Source organism: Lacerta agilis, chromosome 6 (genome assembly GCF_009819535.1).
Source record: "Lacerta agilis isolate rLacAgi1 chromosome 6, rLacAgi1.pri, whole genome shotgun sequence".
Classification (NCBI taxonomy): domain Eukaryota; kingdom Metazoa; phylum Chordata; class Lepidosauria; order Squamata; family Lacertidae; genus Lacerta; species Lacerta agilis.
The window spans coordinates 92,068,589-92,085,096 of record NC_046317.1 but is presented as its reverse complement, the minus strand read 5'-3'; the positions used below and the strand labels follow the sequence as shown (position 1 = coordinate 92,085,096).

The 16,508-nt window shown below is 46.8% G+C and overlaps 1 protein-coding gene across 1 annotated transcript in view; it reads right to left on the bottom strand.

The window, feature by feature from the left end:
- The window catches only part of LOC117047828 (bactericidal permeability-increasing protein-like), a 41,691-nt gene that overhangs the window by 11,933 nt on the left and 13,250 nt on the right, over window positions 1-16,508 (bottom strand). Inside the window, exons 2-8 of the mRNA XM_033151053.1 lie at window positions 7,836-7,983; window positions 6,666-6,780; window positions 4,954-5,082; window positions 3,679-3,834; window positions 2,941-3,004; window positions 1,624-1,684; window positions 468-559 (exon numbers count right to left, since the gene is read on the bottom strand). Coding sequence (XP_033006944.1) covers window positions 468-559; window positions 1,624-1,684; window positions 2,941-3,004; window positions 3,679-3,834; window positions 4,954-5,082; window positions 6,666-6,780; window positions 7,836-7,974 — 756 coding nt within the window. The 5' untranslated portion in view covers window positions 7,975-7,983. The remainder of the gene's footprint in view (window positions 1-467; window positions 560-1,623; window positions 1,685-2,940; window positions 3,005-3,678; window positions 3,835-4,953; window positions 5,083-6,665; window positions 6,781-7,835; window positions 7,984-16,508) is intronic.

Genomic DNA, 16,508 nt, shown 5'->3' with positions numbered 1-16,508 from the left:
TAAAGAAGGGAAAGGGCAGCAGATCACCAGCAAACAGAGATAAAAGGTGTAACTGCCTAATTCCTCGCTTCCAGTAGGCTGCAAAAGTGCGCAAGTGTTTTTACTCTGCTAAAAGGGCTTCACAGCCTGTTTCCTCTCATATTTCTCACACACACGTGGGGTAGGAGGTTAAAATTTAAATTTACCAATTTAATTCTCAATACATCTCCTTCAGACCGCTTTTCCAGTCACCTTTGTTTTGGACAACCGCTCTGGGAATTGCTTCCCATTCCACCTTGGGAAGGCCGCACAGAAAGAGAAACAGCTATTCAACCTCACAGTGCTACAAAGCTCTACCTACTTTGGGATCAGGCTTCACCAGAAGGCTGGGATGGAGAGGTTTGAAAAAAGGCTTCACAGATCCACAGACAATCTGAAATTCTCTGCCAGTTCCCTACTCCCTCCATCCCCCCCAAGGTCATCATTACCTTCAGGTCCACATTGCATCGATCCACATCAATCACGGGCTTTTCCACCAAGGAGTAGTCTATCCCTGCAATGGGGTCCAACTGGGCTGAGACTGGAAAAGGACACGGAGAAAGCCAATGTTTAGCAAGGTGCAGACCAGTGTGCCAGGAATTATTCCCAGAGGGGTGATTTTGAGCTGGCAGCTCCAGACATACGAGGTGCTTACCTGTCGGAATACGTTACGCGGATCCGCCATAGGATCCACATTTATTTAATTGTTTAATGAAGTTTTCGGGAACTACTTTTGGTATTACTACGCGCAAAAGCGAAAGCGAAAGTAAGAATGAATAGTTTGGTTCACCAATGAGATTAATCCGCCTTTATTTCATAGTTCCGGTCATGTTCAAAGTTATTAATGAGCGTTAAACTTGCTTCCCGCCTTTTTGGAGGGCAGCAACAGTGATTTTATTGGTTTAGGCATTGATCATGATGTCACGTTGGTTCCTAAATAAAAGGCTGAGGCACCCCCGTTTAGGCAGTTAGTTAGCACGTTTTTCCTTAGTTCCTTCAGTTGAAGTTCAGGGTTTAGTTTAAGGGTATTGGGAGCGGGCTGGACGGGTTGGATGGGTTTTTCCTTTAGTTAGAGTTAGCTCGCGGAAGATCATTCGGTTTAGCTTTAGTTAGGTTCTTTTGGGTTTTAGCCTAGGGCTGGGCTTGCGGAAGATATTTCGGTTTTAGTATTATTTAGTTAGCCTCGCGGAAGACTGGGCGCGCAGGGACTTTGAGCTTAGGAGAACTTAGTTTAGGGGACGAGCCTACACGGGTTCTGCCGAAGCCACTAAAGATACAACCGGTGTCTGTCTTTCTTTGGGGTAAAGAGGGGACAAAAGGTTTAAAGTAAATTTTTTAATTTAATTCCTTGAGTTGATCCATCTATTCAGAGTCAGGGTATCCTTCATTTCTCGAGGCAGTAAATTATCTAGGAGGCAACTAAGAACTCATACACCTTCGGAGCTATCACTCGTCTTACTCAACCTTCAGATTGTGAGACCTGGCCGGCGCCCGTGCTCAAAAGCACGCGGAACGCTGGCCGCTTTTCCCCGCTACTGGTACCTCGTGCATGAGCAGCCCAAGTTTGTGCACGAGGAGCTCCAGCAACCAAACCCCGACACTTACCATTCATGGTTTTCAGGATTTCCGCAATCTTGCCGATTCCTTTCTTGACCTCCGAACACAGCTGGAAGGGGAGAAAGCCCAGAACATTGAGAGGGATGGACAGTGAATGTCACCTAGAGTTCTTTCCCCATCACAAATGAAGAGGGGAAACTGGCACCAGCTGAAGGTGGGGGGGGGGTGGTCAGCATTGCGCACTTAGGAACATAGGAAGTGAGTCCGACCATTGATATATTCAGCTGAGTACTGTCTACACTAACTGGCAGCAGCTCTCCGGAATTTCAAACAGGTCAAGATCCCCCCACCCCATCCCTACCTGGGCATGCACCAGGAATTGAACCCGTAGCCTTATGCACGAAGAGCAGATGCTCTACCGCAGACTGTCTCGCCAGAGTGGTGCATGCTCTAGTTATCTACTGCAATGTGCTCTACGTGGGGCTACCTTTGAAGGTGACTCGGAAACTTCAATTAATCCAGATTGCAGTAGCTAGATTGGTGACTGGGAGCGGCCGTCGAGACCACATAACACCGGTCCTGAAAGATCTACATTGGCTCCCAGTATGTTTCCGAGCACAATTCAGAGTGTTGGTGCTGACCTTTAAGGCCCTAAACGGCCTCGGCCCAGTATACCTGAAGGAGCGTCTCCACCCCCATCGTTCACCCCAGACACTGAGGTCCAGCTCCGAGGGTCTTCTGGCGGTTCCCTCACTGTGAGAAGTGAGGTAACAGGGAACGAGGCAGAGGGCCTTTTTGGTGGTGGCACCTGCCCTGTGGTACACCCTCCCATCAGATGTCAAGGAAATAAACAACTATCTGACTTTTAAAAGACATCTGAGGGCAGCCTTGTTTACGGAAGTTTTAAATGTTTAATGCTGTATTGTGTTTTTAATAATCGATTGGGAGCTGCCCAGAGAGGCTGGGGAAACCCAGCCAGATGGGTGGGGTATAATAAATGTATTATTATTATTATTATTATTATTATTATTATTATTATTATTATTATATTATTCTGCTCTGGGGCTAGGTGATTGCTCCACCACAAACGTATGTATTTAATGCTGGGGACAAAGGATCCTGTTGCCCTCCCAGATGTTGAGGGACTACAACTCCCATCAGCCCCTGCAGCCAGCATGGCCAATGCACAGGGATGATGGGCGTTGTAGTCCAACAGCTTGCACCGGGCCTCAGTTTCCCTGTCCCTGATTTAATGTACCAGGGCTTCTCACGCGGAGCAGGGCAGGGCCAGGCAGGGCAATGGAGACTGGCAGCAGTAATAAGGTCCAGCTTTTGTCCTTCACCTTAGAAGTTCAAAAATCTTACTTGTTGATTGACTTCTGATTTGATCATGTCCTTGAGAGCAGACGCTGCAATGTTGTACAGCCAGCTGTGGGAGGAAGAAGGAGCAAATGTCAGTGGGATTGGGAGCACAGAAATGCTCCATCCCATATGATGGCTAACCTAACACTGCTGTTCGTCCAACCTAGAGGAGGGGTTTTGCAGTGGCCTCAAGCAAGAGAGATGCCCCTTCTCTGTGGAACATCGCCCAAGCTTTGGGTAGGGAAGAGAGATTAGATTTTGGTTTATGAGCCTCATGCTTTACTGGCTGAGTTATTCCAACAGTGGCAATGTGTTACTTTAAACCGCATGGGGGCACTGTTTGTTTAACAATATGGCCAGCACTTGTTTGTAGCCTCTCTTTTTAAGTTAACTCCACCCCTAAAAGCTGATCCATTTTCTCTCTTTTCATTTCTACCCATCCTGTAAATAGTTTCTGCCAAGATAAATCTGCTCCTGCATGAATAAAGCCTTTCAACTCCCGAAACTGTAAGTGATCATTTCAATCTAACTCACCCAAGTTACAAGCTCTTCTTTAAAAAAAAAAAATGGTCCATTAGCTCAGTAGTGGCTCTCTTGGGTTTCAAGCAGGTGTCTTTCCCACCCCTACCTGAAGATTCTGGGGACTGAACCTGGGACCTTCTACATGAAAGGAGGTGCTCTCTCACTGAGCTATAGTCCTTTGCCTTTCAGTGTCTAGGAAAATAAGGAATTAGAGGTTACCTGGTTCCCCCGTAGAATTTCAACCTGAAGTCTCCCATGGCAGAACGGCAGCTTTCATACCACACCCGAAGCCGTCCTTCATCGCCCCTGCCCACTCCCATGACAGTAGAGATGGTGAGCCGGTCGATAGTGATGTCAACAGTGCCACTGTCATCTCTGTAAGGGAAAGATGCAGTCATTGCATCTGAATGAGGCAAGGAGAGTAGTGATGGTGTACAGCCAGAACAGCATCTTCTTGAAGATGGGATGGAGAAACTGAAAGGGTGTCTGGGCTGGCTCTGTTCTCCAGGCAGATGGAGCACAATGCCCAGACAGAAAGCCTGCAAGAGCCAGGGCTTCTTCCATCAGAGGGATGTTATGTGCTTCCTGATGCGAAGGAAAAGATCATTCACTCCTTCCATTTCCAGGTAGAGACATAGACTGTACCAGCAACTGAATCTTTTTTCAGCCAGGACAGCTGCAAACACACAAAAGCACACAGCTTCCCCCTAAAGAATCCTGGGAAATGTAGTTTGCGCCTCACAGAGTTACAGTTCCCAGAACTAAGAAATAATACTAAGAGTTACAAATTGGAATCTAAATAAGAATATTAAAAAATAAGAAATGGCGAACACTGGTGGAGGGAAGTCACATAAGTGTAGCATTTATGTTTGTATTTTTGTATTGTCGGTATTTGTGTTGGTGTAATTGTGTGGTTGTATGTGCGGGTGGCATTGTGGGTTAAACCACAGAGCCTAGGGCTTGCTGATCAGAAGGTTGGCGGTTCAAATCCCCGCGACGGAGTGAGCTCCCGTTGCTTGGTCCCAGCTCCTGCCCACCTAGCAGTTCTAAAGCACGTCAAAGTGCAAGTAGATAAATAGGTACCGCTCCGGCGGGAAGGTAAACGGCGTTTCTGTGCGCTGCTCTGGTTCGCCAGAAGCGGCTTAGTCATGCTGGCCACATGACCCGGAAGCTGTACGCCAGCTCCCTCAGCCAGTAGCGCGAGATGAGCACCGCAACCCCAGAGTCGGACATGACTGGACCTAATGGTCAGGGGTCCCTTTACCTTTACCTGTGTGCATTGTAAATAATAAAATATTTTAATTATAAAAAATACACTTCCCAGAACCCTTAAACTACAGTTCCCAGGATTGTTTGCAGGGAGGAGCCATGTGTTTTGAATGTACAGTGTGGATGAAACCCCAACAGCGGCAGCAGGCGGCCAAAGCTCTCCCTCCTTCTCAGCTCCACTGCTTGGAAGTCGAAAGCATCTCCCTGACAGCAAGCAGTTCTTACCCTAAAAAGGATGCCAACTTCCAGTTACCGCTCATCAAGACTTTGGCATCTTGGACGGAAAGGTCGACACCCGTCCCAGCAGCAAACTCAGCGCCTGCCTGGTTCACCTGGAATTCCGTGACCTGGATCCTAAAAAGTAGAACAGAGAGACATGAAGGAGGGCCCTCCTCCTGCTGAACACTTCCTTGGGCTGGTATGGGCGAAGGAACATAGGCAGCTGCCTTATACCAAAGCCAGACTGTTAGTATTAGTATTAGTATTAGTATTAGTATTAGTATTAGTATTAGTATTTTAGTATTAGTAGTCTTCTTCTTTGGCGATCCCTCGTAGCCGAGTAAGATTGTCTTCCATAAACACAGTTTTAACAGTGAGTCCAGAAGTGACTGTGGTCACTGCATAGTTTTGATAGTTTAACTAAAACCCAGTATTATTAAGAGGGAATCAAGTTATTAATTAACTCTTAAATAAAGTTTTAGCTGAATCCCTATCCTGCATATGTACTAACCAAATTGAGTTAAAATGTTATTCTTATTAGAATTGATATTGTTCAAATTGCAGCAGTTGCTGCCTCGTTTTTTATTGTTTTATGTCGAGTTGTTCCAAATTGTATTTTCCGTTTGCTTTGTCTGTTTTGTTTTGATATGGGCCAATGGCCGTAATAGAATTTAAGAAGTGACTGTGGAGGCCAATTCTGGATCCACATATCCTTCCACAGTGGGGACATTGGTTTCTGGGTGGGAGTTGATCACGGTGTGGATTTGCCAAGCGTGCCTTCCTCTTAGCACGTTCCTCCCTTGCGTCCTGAGTTCGAGTGTCTTCATAGCCCATACAAAATAAAAAATTCTTTCCAGTAACAGCAGCTTAGAGACCAACTAAGTTTGTTCTTGGTATGAGCTTTCGTGTGCATGCACGAAACAAACTTAGTTGGTCTCTAAGGTGCTACTGGAACAAACTTAGTTGGTCTCTAAGGTGCTACTGGAAAGAATTTTTTATTTTGTTTTGACTATGGCAGACCAACACGGCTACCCACCTGTAACTGATTCATAGCCCATGACACCTTTGGTAAAGGCTGTTCTCCAACTGGAGCGCTCGCAGGCCAGTGTTTCCCGGTTGTCGGTGTTTATACTACATTTCTTAAAACTTGCCTTAAAGCTGTCTTTAAATCTCTTTTGTTGACCACCAGGATGACACTTTCCAACTTCCAATTAGTATTAGTATTAGTATTCTGCCTAAGATCACAGGGCAGTTCACGACATAAAAATGCAAAATGAAAACACGTGATAATCTACTGGATAGCTCAGCTGGTTAGAGCATGGTGCTGATAATGCCAAGGTTGCAGGTTTGACCCCCATATGGGACAGCTGCATATTCCTGCATTGCAGGGGGTTGGACTAGATGATCCTCAGGTTCCCACCCAACTCTAAAATTCTATGATTCTATGATAATAAAGTAAAAGCAGCACTCCAGGGTTTCAGGCAGGGGTCTCACTGAGTCCTCCTTGACGATGCTGCCTAATTAAATTAATAATAATAATAATAATAATAATAATAATAATAATAATAATAATAAATTATTTATATGCCGCCCATCTGACTGGGTTGCCCCAGGTGCTCTGAGATTTAACCCAGGAGCTTCTGCATGCAAAACACATCCTTTACCCCACAGGGACAGGCAAGAAGAGGGGAGGTGGAGAGCCACACTCTCGCGCTTACCCAGATACAGAATACTGCACTTTCCCAGCAAGCGGGACAGTGTAAGAACCATTTATGTTGTGGAACGTTTCCTTCTTCAGCGCTGACTTCAATATCTCGATTCCAAGTTCCTTTGCTGTAAAGAGGGGCGGGGGAAAGGCAGAATCAGAGAGGTCTGCCTTCCTCCTCTCTCCCAATTAACCTCCGTCTCCAGTGATCAGTGTTAGGAAGGAGGGCAGAGGAAGAATCCCCTGGGCCCACCCTTCATGACATCATTAGGGGTCACCCTTGGATCTCAGGTTTGGGCCCTGAGATCTTAGGTTCTGGGGTGCTCCTGGACCAACAACCCTGGGCTGCGGGTAGGTGAAGAATACCTTTGAGAAATAACTGCACAAAATACATTTCAAACATACATACACACATGCAAGCAACCCCCTTGCCCCACAGGAAAATCCAATGGGTCCCAAACTTTTTCAGGCCACCACCCTCATCCTACCCCAGTGCTTTTTTCTGGGGGGGGGCGCATACCCCTAAATATTTTGTGAATCTTTGTACTTTTGTCCATTTCCTGATTTTATTTTCCCCGATTTGAACTATAGAATGGTGGTTTTCTTGAGACAAAATGAGAGTACCCCTAAACATTTATTTAGAAAAAAGGACTGCCCTAGTGCCCTACCTTATAAAAAACATATATATTTTTAAGAATAGCAGTTTACATGGCCCACTAAGGAAGATGATAGCACAATAAACTTCAAAGCAGTAACAATTAATTGCACATTTAATCAATTAAAACTATTTAGTTAATTAGACAGAATTGATGAACTTGATCCAGTGATGTTAATAAAATAAATAACAACAACAACAACAACAACAACAACAATTTATTTGTACCCCGTCCATCCAGCTGGGTTTCCCCAGCCACTCTAGCAGCTTTTAAAAGTCTGACAGTCACCCCCCACCCCCTTGCCTCTGAGGGTCTCCCTAGGAAATCCTGCCCCCCAGGGGGTAGAACCACCTCCTCCTTTGGGAACCACTGCCTTAATGCAAACGTCACATTTTTTAAAAGTACTTTCTGCACCAACAAGTTCTCAATTTGAGCATTTCTGGGAGACTCTTTAAAAAAAAAAATCTCCAGAACCCCCTTCTGTTTTGCTCAAGGCCAAGTACGGAGATTGCTGTGAGGTCACGCACCATAATTCAGCCCCTTCTGGGTCACTTGGACCTTCAAGCCTCCATCCGCTCCCGTGGCCATCTGCACGCAAGAGGCCAAAAGACCCAGAGAAATCAGCCTGAGCATCCTCTGTAGGCCCAAGGTGTGTGCGAAGGTCATCTGCGTTATCTGGAGGAGAAAGGGGGGGAAAGGCACTTAAAACGATGCTGTATGAGACATGCACCCGGTAGACCAAAAAATGTATCTAGGAGTTAGTGGTCTGTTGTTGGTGTTTAGTCGTTTAGTCGTGTCCGACTCTTCGTGACCCCATGGACAAGAGCACACCAGGGAGTCTTCTCTTCTCATGAGGTGGCCAAAGTATTGGAGCCTCATAGAATCCTAGAGTTGGAAGAGACCCCAAGGGCCATCCAGTCCAACCCCCTGCCAAGCAGGAAACACCATCCAAGCATTCCTGACAGATGGTTGTCAAGCCTCTGCTTAAAGACCTCCAAAGCAGGAGACTCCACCACACTCCTTGGCAGCAAATTCCACTGCCGAACAGCTCTCACTGTCAGGAAGTTCTTCCTAATGTTTAGGTGGAATCTTCTTTCTTGTAGTTTGAATCCAAGCCCCTTCGCCACGACAAGGCAGTGATCCATGAAGGACAGATCCTGTCCTGGCCTCAGCTTCAGGACAGGATCTGTCCTTCATGGATCACTGCCTTGTCGTGGCGAAGGGGCTTGAATAACTCAGATAAGCTATGAGCTATGCCAGTGTTTTTCAACCTTTTTTGGGCAAAGGCACACTTGTTTCATGAAAAAAATCACGAGGCACACCACCATTAGAAAATGTTACAAAATTTAACTCTGTGCCTATATTGACTATATATAAAGTAATTTTCCCACGGCACACCAGGCAACATCTCGCGGCACACTAGTGTGCTGCGGAACAGTGGTTGAAAAACACTGAGCTATGCCGTGCAGGGCCAACCAAGACGGACAGGTCATGGTGGAGAGTTTTGACAAAACGTGATCCACCTGGAGCAGGAACTGGCAAGCCACTCCAGACATCTCTGCCAAGAAAACTCCATGGACAAAGACAACAGGCATATAAAAGCTACGGAGCAATTCCTGCTTCTGTTCCTTCCGCCTCCCTCGCTCTTGTTAAATTCTTTGATGGCGTGAGAATAGTCTTTAATGTCCTAATCAGCTGGGAGGACGTGAAGCTCCCTGCCCCCCCCCCAGCTGCCTTAATCACCTGTGGAGGATAGTTCTGGAAACCTTCTTTGATGTTGGAAATTATTGTGGGAAAGTGAGGCATTGGGAGGGGGTGGCTATCTATGAAATCAGATGGTTTGGGCAGAGTTTTTCAGAAGCTCCTGCACCGACTGATCGGCCGCAGGGCTGTGCAAACTGAGGCTACCTGGGGGAGTCACTTCCCTGCTTCTTGAGGTCTTCCAAGTGCATGCTTGGTATGTATATATTGCTTGCTGTTTAGAAATATTTTTTTTTATTAAAATTTTGTATAGGTTTGAATAGGTCTGTGTACATGGCTGGATAAGATGTTTATTGATTTGACATTTGTTAATTTGATTTTTCTTATTTTTGTGAATTAAAACTTGGCAATGGAAAAAATAAATAAAATAAAATCTTCTTCTTCCCACTCACTTGTGTTTTGCATTGCTTCTGAATCTCCTTTTAAAAGAACCACCTTCCATTTGGCAAGACAGATGCAAAAGAGCACACAGCTGCACAAGAACTATCTCAAAGTACTGAATATTTTTGATGACACCAATGTAGATGCTGCAAACTACCCGTTCCACATTTGTAAGAACTTGATCGTTTAGTGTGGCGGCACCTGGAACTCCCTGCCTCTTGATCTCAAGCAGGCATCCTCACTGTATTATTTTCAGAGTCTTTCTCCATGTCTGGGCCGGCTTTCCTAAACAAGTATCTTTTTCGCAGGCACCAAAAGAGTACAGTGAAGGCACCTGGTTGACGTCAACAGGCAGGGAGTTCCAAAGTGCAGCTGCAAAATATCAAGTTCTTACAAATTCAGCATATTGAAGCAGTTCAGAGTTATGGTAAGGTGATCTCACAGGTAAATTGGTCCCAGACTGTTAAGGCTTTATATACTAATGGCAACTCTTTGAATGGGGCTCAATAGCAAATCAGCAACCAGCACAGCTCTCTAAAGACAGGTGCAATATGCGTTATATGAAACACGGGTATTATGGTGTTACAGATTTTGCAGAATCGGCACATTTACCTCCCCATGTGTTTTATTTTTTCCAAAGAGGGGTGAGCAAATCACGCCTTTAGAAGGCATATGGAACACTTGCTCCAGGATGCATGGTGTGGTATTTATTTTAAAAGTAAACCCTACCACTTCAACCTCTCAAACCCCAATCCAGTTTCCCCTCTAAAGTAACAACAACACCACCAAAAAAATAATAATTGTTCTGTCTTTCAGGGTATGACATAAAGAGAGAATTGTTTGATTTGTTTTCAGAGCTGCAGTTCCTTCCTGGAAACGTGATATGAGAACCTCTGACCATGTGCAAAGTGCCTCCCCAAAGTCTCTGTGCATCTGTGCCAACATGCTTATTTATTTATGTTAATCAGAAAATTGATATACCCCCTTGCTCAAAAAAGAAAAGGGAAAAGGAACAATCCTCAAAGCGGTGTGCAATTTCAATTATATAAATATATAATCTGGCTAAAACACACAGAACAACGAAAAGCAAGGATGCAAGAAAACCTTGACTGAAAACAGAGATAGCACATGCCTATTGTCCTCACAGAGACGTATTTTGCAGAATGGTTTAACAGCCAACCTCTCTTCCCAGGGAACTCTGGGAACGGTCTCTCTTGGAGGGGAACTGAGGCCACCCGACAACTCCCAGCACCCTTAGCAAACTACAGCTCCCTGAATTCTCTGGGGGGAAACCACGGCGCTTTAAAGTGGCATCATGGGTGATTTAAATGTTTGGTGTGAATGTGGCCTCAGCCAAGGAAAGGAGGAGGAGGAGGAGACGGGTTTGCACAGCAAAGAGGGGGTCATGTCACCCCAAGATGACGGGGGCCTGGTCAGGGTCAGAAACAGAAGACAGGAGAGGACAGGGTGGGCGGGGGAGAGAGAGAATTCTGCCGGCTGATGGACTTGTAGCCAGAGGAGGAGGGATGAGTACCTGTCCGTGTTTCTGCAAAGCAGCTGCCTGATGTGTTGGAGCTGAGGGTGCCTTAGATGGAAGGAGCTCCAGCTCTGTCTTGATGGAGAAGGCAATGGTTGGTCCAGCCACTCACTGGGGCTTCCTATTGCTACCCTGTTGTGCCGCTGCAAAAAGAACCAGCTACTGTACTTATATAGCCCCTTGGCCATTGTGCTTTGCAGCACAGAGCACCCTGCAGATAAAGTCTTATCAGGAGGTCTGTAGACACCGACCAGACAAGGCGCCACCTCTATCATCTGTTGAAGACCGTCCTCTTCCAGCAAGCCTTTGAAGGGACCACCTCTATCCCAGTATCATCAGACCGAAAATTGTTTTCCGGCATGTGGCGCTTCACCCGGAAGCTGCAGTTACGATGCAAAATGCTGCAGCGCAATTGCTGACAGGAGGGAGACCCTGTCAGGTTGTACAGGTCTGCCCCAGATGGTGATTTGTTACTAGGCAGAGATCAAGGTGCCACTATTAGTGCAGAAAGAAAGAAAGCACTTAGTACCTTGGGAACAGTTTATCTGAAGGACAGAGGAAAGCGGCCAAGGAGAAAGCCACACACAAGGTCAGAGTGGAGTCCCTAAGTTGACTGGATGGTGCCTCCTTCTAGCAACTCCTGCAGCCAAGCTGGTGCCAAACTTATAGAATCATAGAATCCTAGAGTTGGAAGAGACCCCAAGGGCCATCCAGTCCAACCCCCTGCCAAGCAGGAAACACCATCAAAGCATTCCTGACAGGTGGCTGTCAAGCCTCCGCTTAAAGACCCCCAAAGAAGGAGACTCCACCACACTCCTTGGCAGCAAATTCCACTGTCCAACAGCTCTCACTGTCAGGAAGTTCTTCCTAATGTTTAGGTGGAATCTTCTTTCTTGTAGTTTGAATCCATTGCCCCGTGTCCGCTTCTCTGGAGCAGCAGAAAACAACCTTTCTCCCTCCTCTATAGGACATCCTTTTATATATTTGAACATGGCTATCATATCACCCCTTAACCTTCTCTTCTCCAGGCTAAACATACCCAGCTCCCTAAGCCGTTCCTCATAAGGCATCGTTTCCAGGCCTTGGACCATTTTGGTTGCCCTCCTCTGGACACGTTCCAGCTTGTCAGTATCCTTCTTGAATTGTGGTGCCCAGAACTGGACACAGTATTCCAGGTGAGGTCTGACCAGAGCGGAATACAGTGGTACTATTACTTCCCTTGATCTAGACGCTATACTCCTATTGATGCAGCCCAGAATTGCGTTGGCTTTTTTAGCTGCTGCATCACACTGTTGACTCATGTCAAGTTGATGGTCTACCAAGACTCCTAGACCATAAACTTTTTGCTCTGCTTTTCATCAGTGAGGCCAAGAGGTGGGGTCTTGTCATCTGGCCAGCCCGGGACCTCCAGACACACTGCGCAGGCTTGCACCCTGGAGAGTGATAATTTTATTGTTTTATTATTTTTTGGTAAACTGCTTTGAGCTTTGTTTGCTTGCTTGCTTGCTTGCTTGACAATAACGCAGTAAAGTCGTACCTTGGTTGGCGAACGCCTTGGAACTCATACGTTCCGGCTCCCGAACAATCAAAAACCAGAAGCGAGCGTTCCGGTTGCCGAACGATTTTCGGAAGCCGGATGTCCGGTGTGGCTTCCGATTGGCTGCAGGAGCTTCCTGCAGCCAATCAGAAGCCACGCTTTGGTTTCCGAACGTTTTGAAAGTTGAACGGACTTCCAGAACGGATTCCGTTCGACTTCCAAGGCATGACTGTATATAAATTTTATGAAATAAACAAATAACAGCTAAGAACGGTTTAAAGCCACACAGTAAATAACAGCAGGCAAATTTAAAAGCAATACTGAGCAGGCTCCCAGGGGCGGAGACCTATTCCTCTTGGCAAAATTGTTTCCGGAAAGTGTAGATAACTGGTGCCTGTGTTATCTCGAAATAAAGATTGCCCTAAAATACCTTGCTATCATGTCTCTTAATTATAAAAGGAAGGAGGCAATAATTCAGCTGAAACAATATGTCTGGGTAACTTCTAGAGGGGAGCCTCAGGCCACTGAAAGATATTGACTGGTTTTTATGGGGGGGTGGAGGAAAAAGGAAGAAGTGATCATCTCTTGGCTTAGCCACTTCCAGAAAGAGTCTGGTGCTCTCTCCTTTATCTGTATACAGTAGTTACAAACGATAAGGGAAGATGGGAAAGATTTGCAGCTAAATCAAAAGATTTAGCAAGAGGTGCTGCAACTCAGTTTGCTTAAGCTGTCCTGCCTGGGTTACTGCAATGGAATCTCTTGCCTTGCTTCTCGAGGCCAAAAGAGAGCTTCTTTCCCAGGCGCAGTCTACCATCCTAATAGCAGAAGCATGATTTAGGGGTACCACTGAACCATGCCGCCTCCAAGGCTTCCTATCTGAGTACGTGTGGCTCTGCGTATGGATTGTGCAACCACTGAGCTCATATGGAAACAGCTTTCCTATAATTTCATAACAACCCAGCAAGACTCGTCGCATTGTGCAAAAAATTAAAAATCAATGCCCTCTGCAGGCCAAGCAGACACACCTGACCAACATAGCCAGCTGATTCTAACTAATTCCATGAAATTACAAAGACGATGGACCACCTGAGAAGATGAAGATTGATTTGGAGCAAGAACAGCTGGTTTCAGTGGAAGGACGTGTGGATCCAGAATTGGCCTCCACAGTCACTTGCGGACTCATCGTTAAAACCATGTTTATGGAAGACCATCTTACTCGGCTACGAGGGATCGCCAAAGAAGAAGAAGACAAGCTCCTTTTAAATACACCAGTGTTCTCTAACCTGGTGCTCTCCAGATGTGTGGGACTACAATTCTCACCAGCTCCAGCCACCGCAGGCGCTGCGGTGAAAAACATCTGGAGGGCATCAAATTGGAGAAGGATGACTTAAACATCAGGCTACCCCCTGTGTGCCCTTAGGGGAGGGGTCAGCAAACTTTTCCAGCAGGGGGCCAGCCCACTGTCCCTCAGACCTTTTTTGAAAAAAAATATGAACGAATTCCTATGCCCCACAAATAACCCAGAGATGCATTTTAAATAAAAGGACACATTCTACTCATGTAAAAACCACGCTGATTCCCAGACCGTCCGCGGGCCGGATTGAGAAGGCGATTGGGCCGCATCCGGCCCCCGGGCCTTAGTTTGGGGTCCCCTGCCTTAGGGCATTAGTTCGCAGACTTTTTTCTCTGGGCCACACTTTGGGAATAAAAAATTGCTCATGTGCCACCGATTTTTCTTTATTATTGCTAAGAAATACATTGCAAAACAAAAAGAAGCAACTCCTATCAGTGTTTCTAATTGGAGGCAAACTTTCATCTCAGCAGCACAAAGAAGCCTTGCTCTTGCCCTCATTTTGAAAATATATCTGTCCATATTCTGCAAAAAAATTACTTTGCTACTGTGCCATACTGCACTGAAATGTTTACATGCTTCTTTGATTGACCTTGAATCTTCCTGGCCACGCTCTTCTGCCACACCCTGTGAGAACCACTGCCTTAGGGAGTTTCCAAATGGATGTTTTTCAGGGTTCTCTTCACACAATCAAGTTTTTGTTTTTTGTTGTTGTGTATGGGAACCAATAGGAGCTGTTCAACCACCTTACAGGGTCCGCCTCCTGGCGCGACCTAGCCAATTACAGACGAGCTTGGTGGGTGAACACTCCTATGGGAAACAAGTTAACTAACAGAGTTTAGCAGCAGCTAGCCAGTCTGGCTCGGGCAGGCTCACAGGCAACATGGCTGTTCTTGAAGTCTAGTTCTGTTTTCAATAATAAAGGACTTTTGGAACCTACACAGCCTCTGCCTCTTGTTCCAACTGAGTATGCAACACTGGCGACGAGGATGGGATGCTTGCCCAGCCAGTTTTAAGGCCTGAGTTGTAGGCCTGAGTTGTAGGCCTGGATTTGAGGCCTAAGTTGATACTGCAGCACCGGCCTGCCACACACAGTGAGCCTGAGTTGGAGGCCTGGACTTGAGGCCTGAGTGTCACTGCAGCACCGCCCTGCCACTCAAAGTGAGTGCGACATCCAGTCACGCTGGACTCTGCGGAGAACTCTGGTGGCGAAGAAGGGTCAGCAGCTCCTTCGGAATCGACCACCACCACACAAGCGACAGCTCAAGGTACGAAAATGGCCGCTGGGCTGACTAGGCCACCACCAGACTTTGACTTGAGCCATTCCGAGCAATGGCCTCAATGGCTCCGCCGAATAAAGAGCTATGTTCGGCTTCAAGGGTTTACTAGGGAAATTGATAAAGTAGATGTGCTTCTCACCGTGCTGGGAAGTTCTGCCATCACCTTACTGGAGGGTTTGATGGCACCTAAGAACATTGAGGACTGCTCTTTCGATGAGCTAACAAAGGCAATGACAGGGCACCTTGCACCCCAGCCGTCAAAGAACCACCGCCGTTACGATTTTGCCCACAGAGAGCAACAAGCGCATGAGTCAGTAAATGAGTATATTGCTGCTCTCAGGGAAATTGCGATGTATTGTCAATTCACTAACCTGGAGGAGCGTCTGTTGGAAAGGTTCATCGTTGGCGTGCGAGACAGCCATCTCCGCCGCAAGCTGCTGGCGAAAGATGACATCACGATGGCCACAGCCATGAACATGGCCATGGCTTTCGAGAAGGATAATGCCCACGGAAGGGCCCCAATTTCCCGAGCAGAAGGGGGGACCCATCGTGTTCAGCGAGACCGTTCATCTTCTGGCGATTCCCCCGAGGATGTCCATCGAACCCCAGGCCAACCCGACCGCAACCGCCGCTCCCAAGCTGCGCGCAAGTCGAACCAGCATCAGTCCAACCCACACAGCACCTGTGCCAGTTGTGGAGAGAACCATGATCGTAAGACATGCAGGTTCCGTGACGTCACGTGTCGAGGCTGTGGCAAAGCCGGGCACATCATGCGTGTCTGCCGTTCCAAGAACGCAGGAATACGACCCAGACAACGCGTGCACGAGGCCCTCGAAGAGGTGGAGTTGCAGTCAATCTCTTCAGACAGGGTATATCAGTTTCCATCCCTGGGATCTAATAAGCTTAGGGTGCAAGTTAGAATCGAGGGAAAGCCGTGCAATATGGAGCTGGATACCGGCTCATCGTATTCCATAATATCGGACAAGACATTTAGAGAGCTTTTTCCCAAACGGCCCCCACCTCTCCGACCAGCCACTGTGGTGTTACGAGACTTCCAGAGAAATATAATTCAGCTAAGGGGTATGGGCACTTTCAAGGTTCAGTTTAAGAATCACATTAAGAAATTGGACCTCATCATAACTAAGGGGCCCTTTACCAGCCTTTTGGGTTTGGCGTGGTTTGGCCCGTTAGGCTTAAGCGTGTCAGGACTAAATCAAATTTCACCTGGGACAGGATTTGAGTCAATCTGCCAGGAGTTTCCATCAGTTTTTGACGGAACCTTGGGCCTTTACAAGGGACCCCCGATCTCCCTACAGATCAATCCCATGGTGCAACCCATTAGGGTCAAGGCTC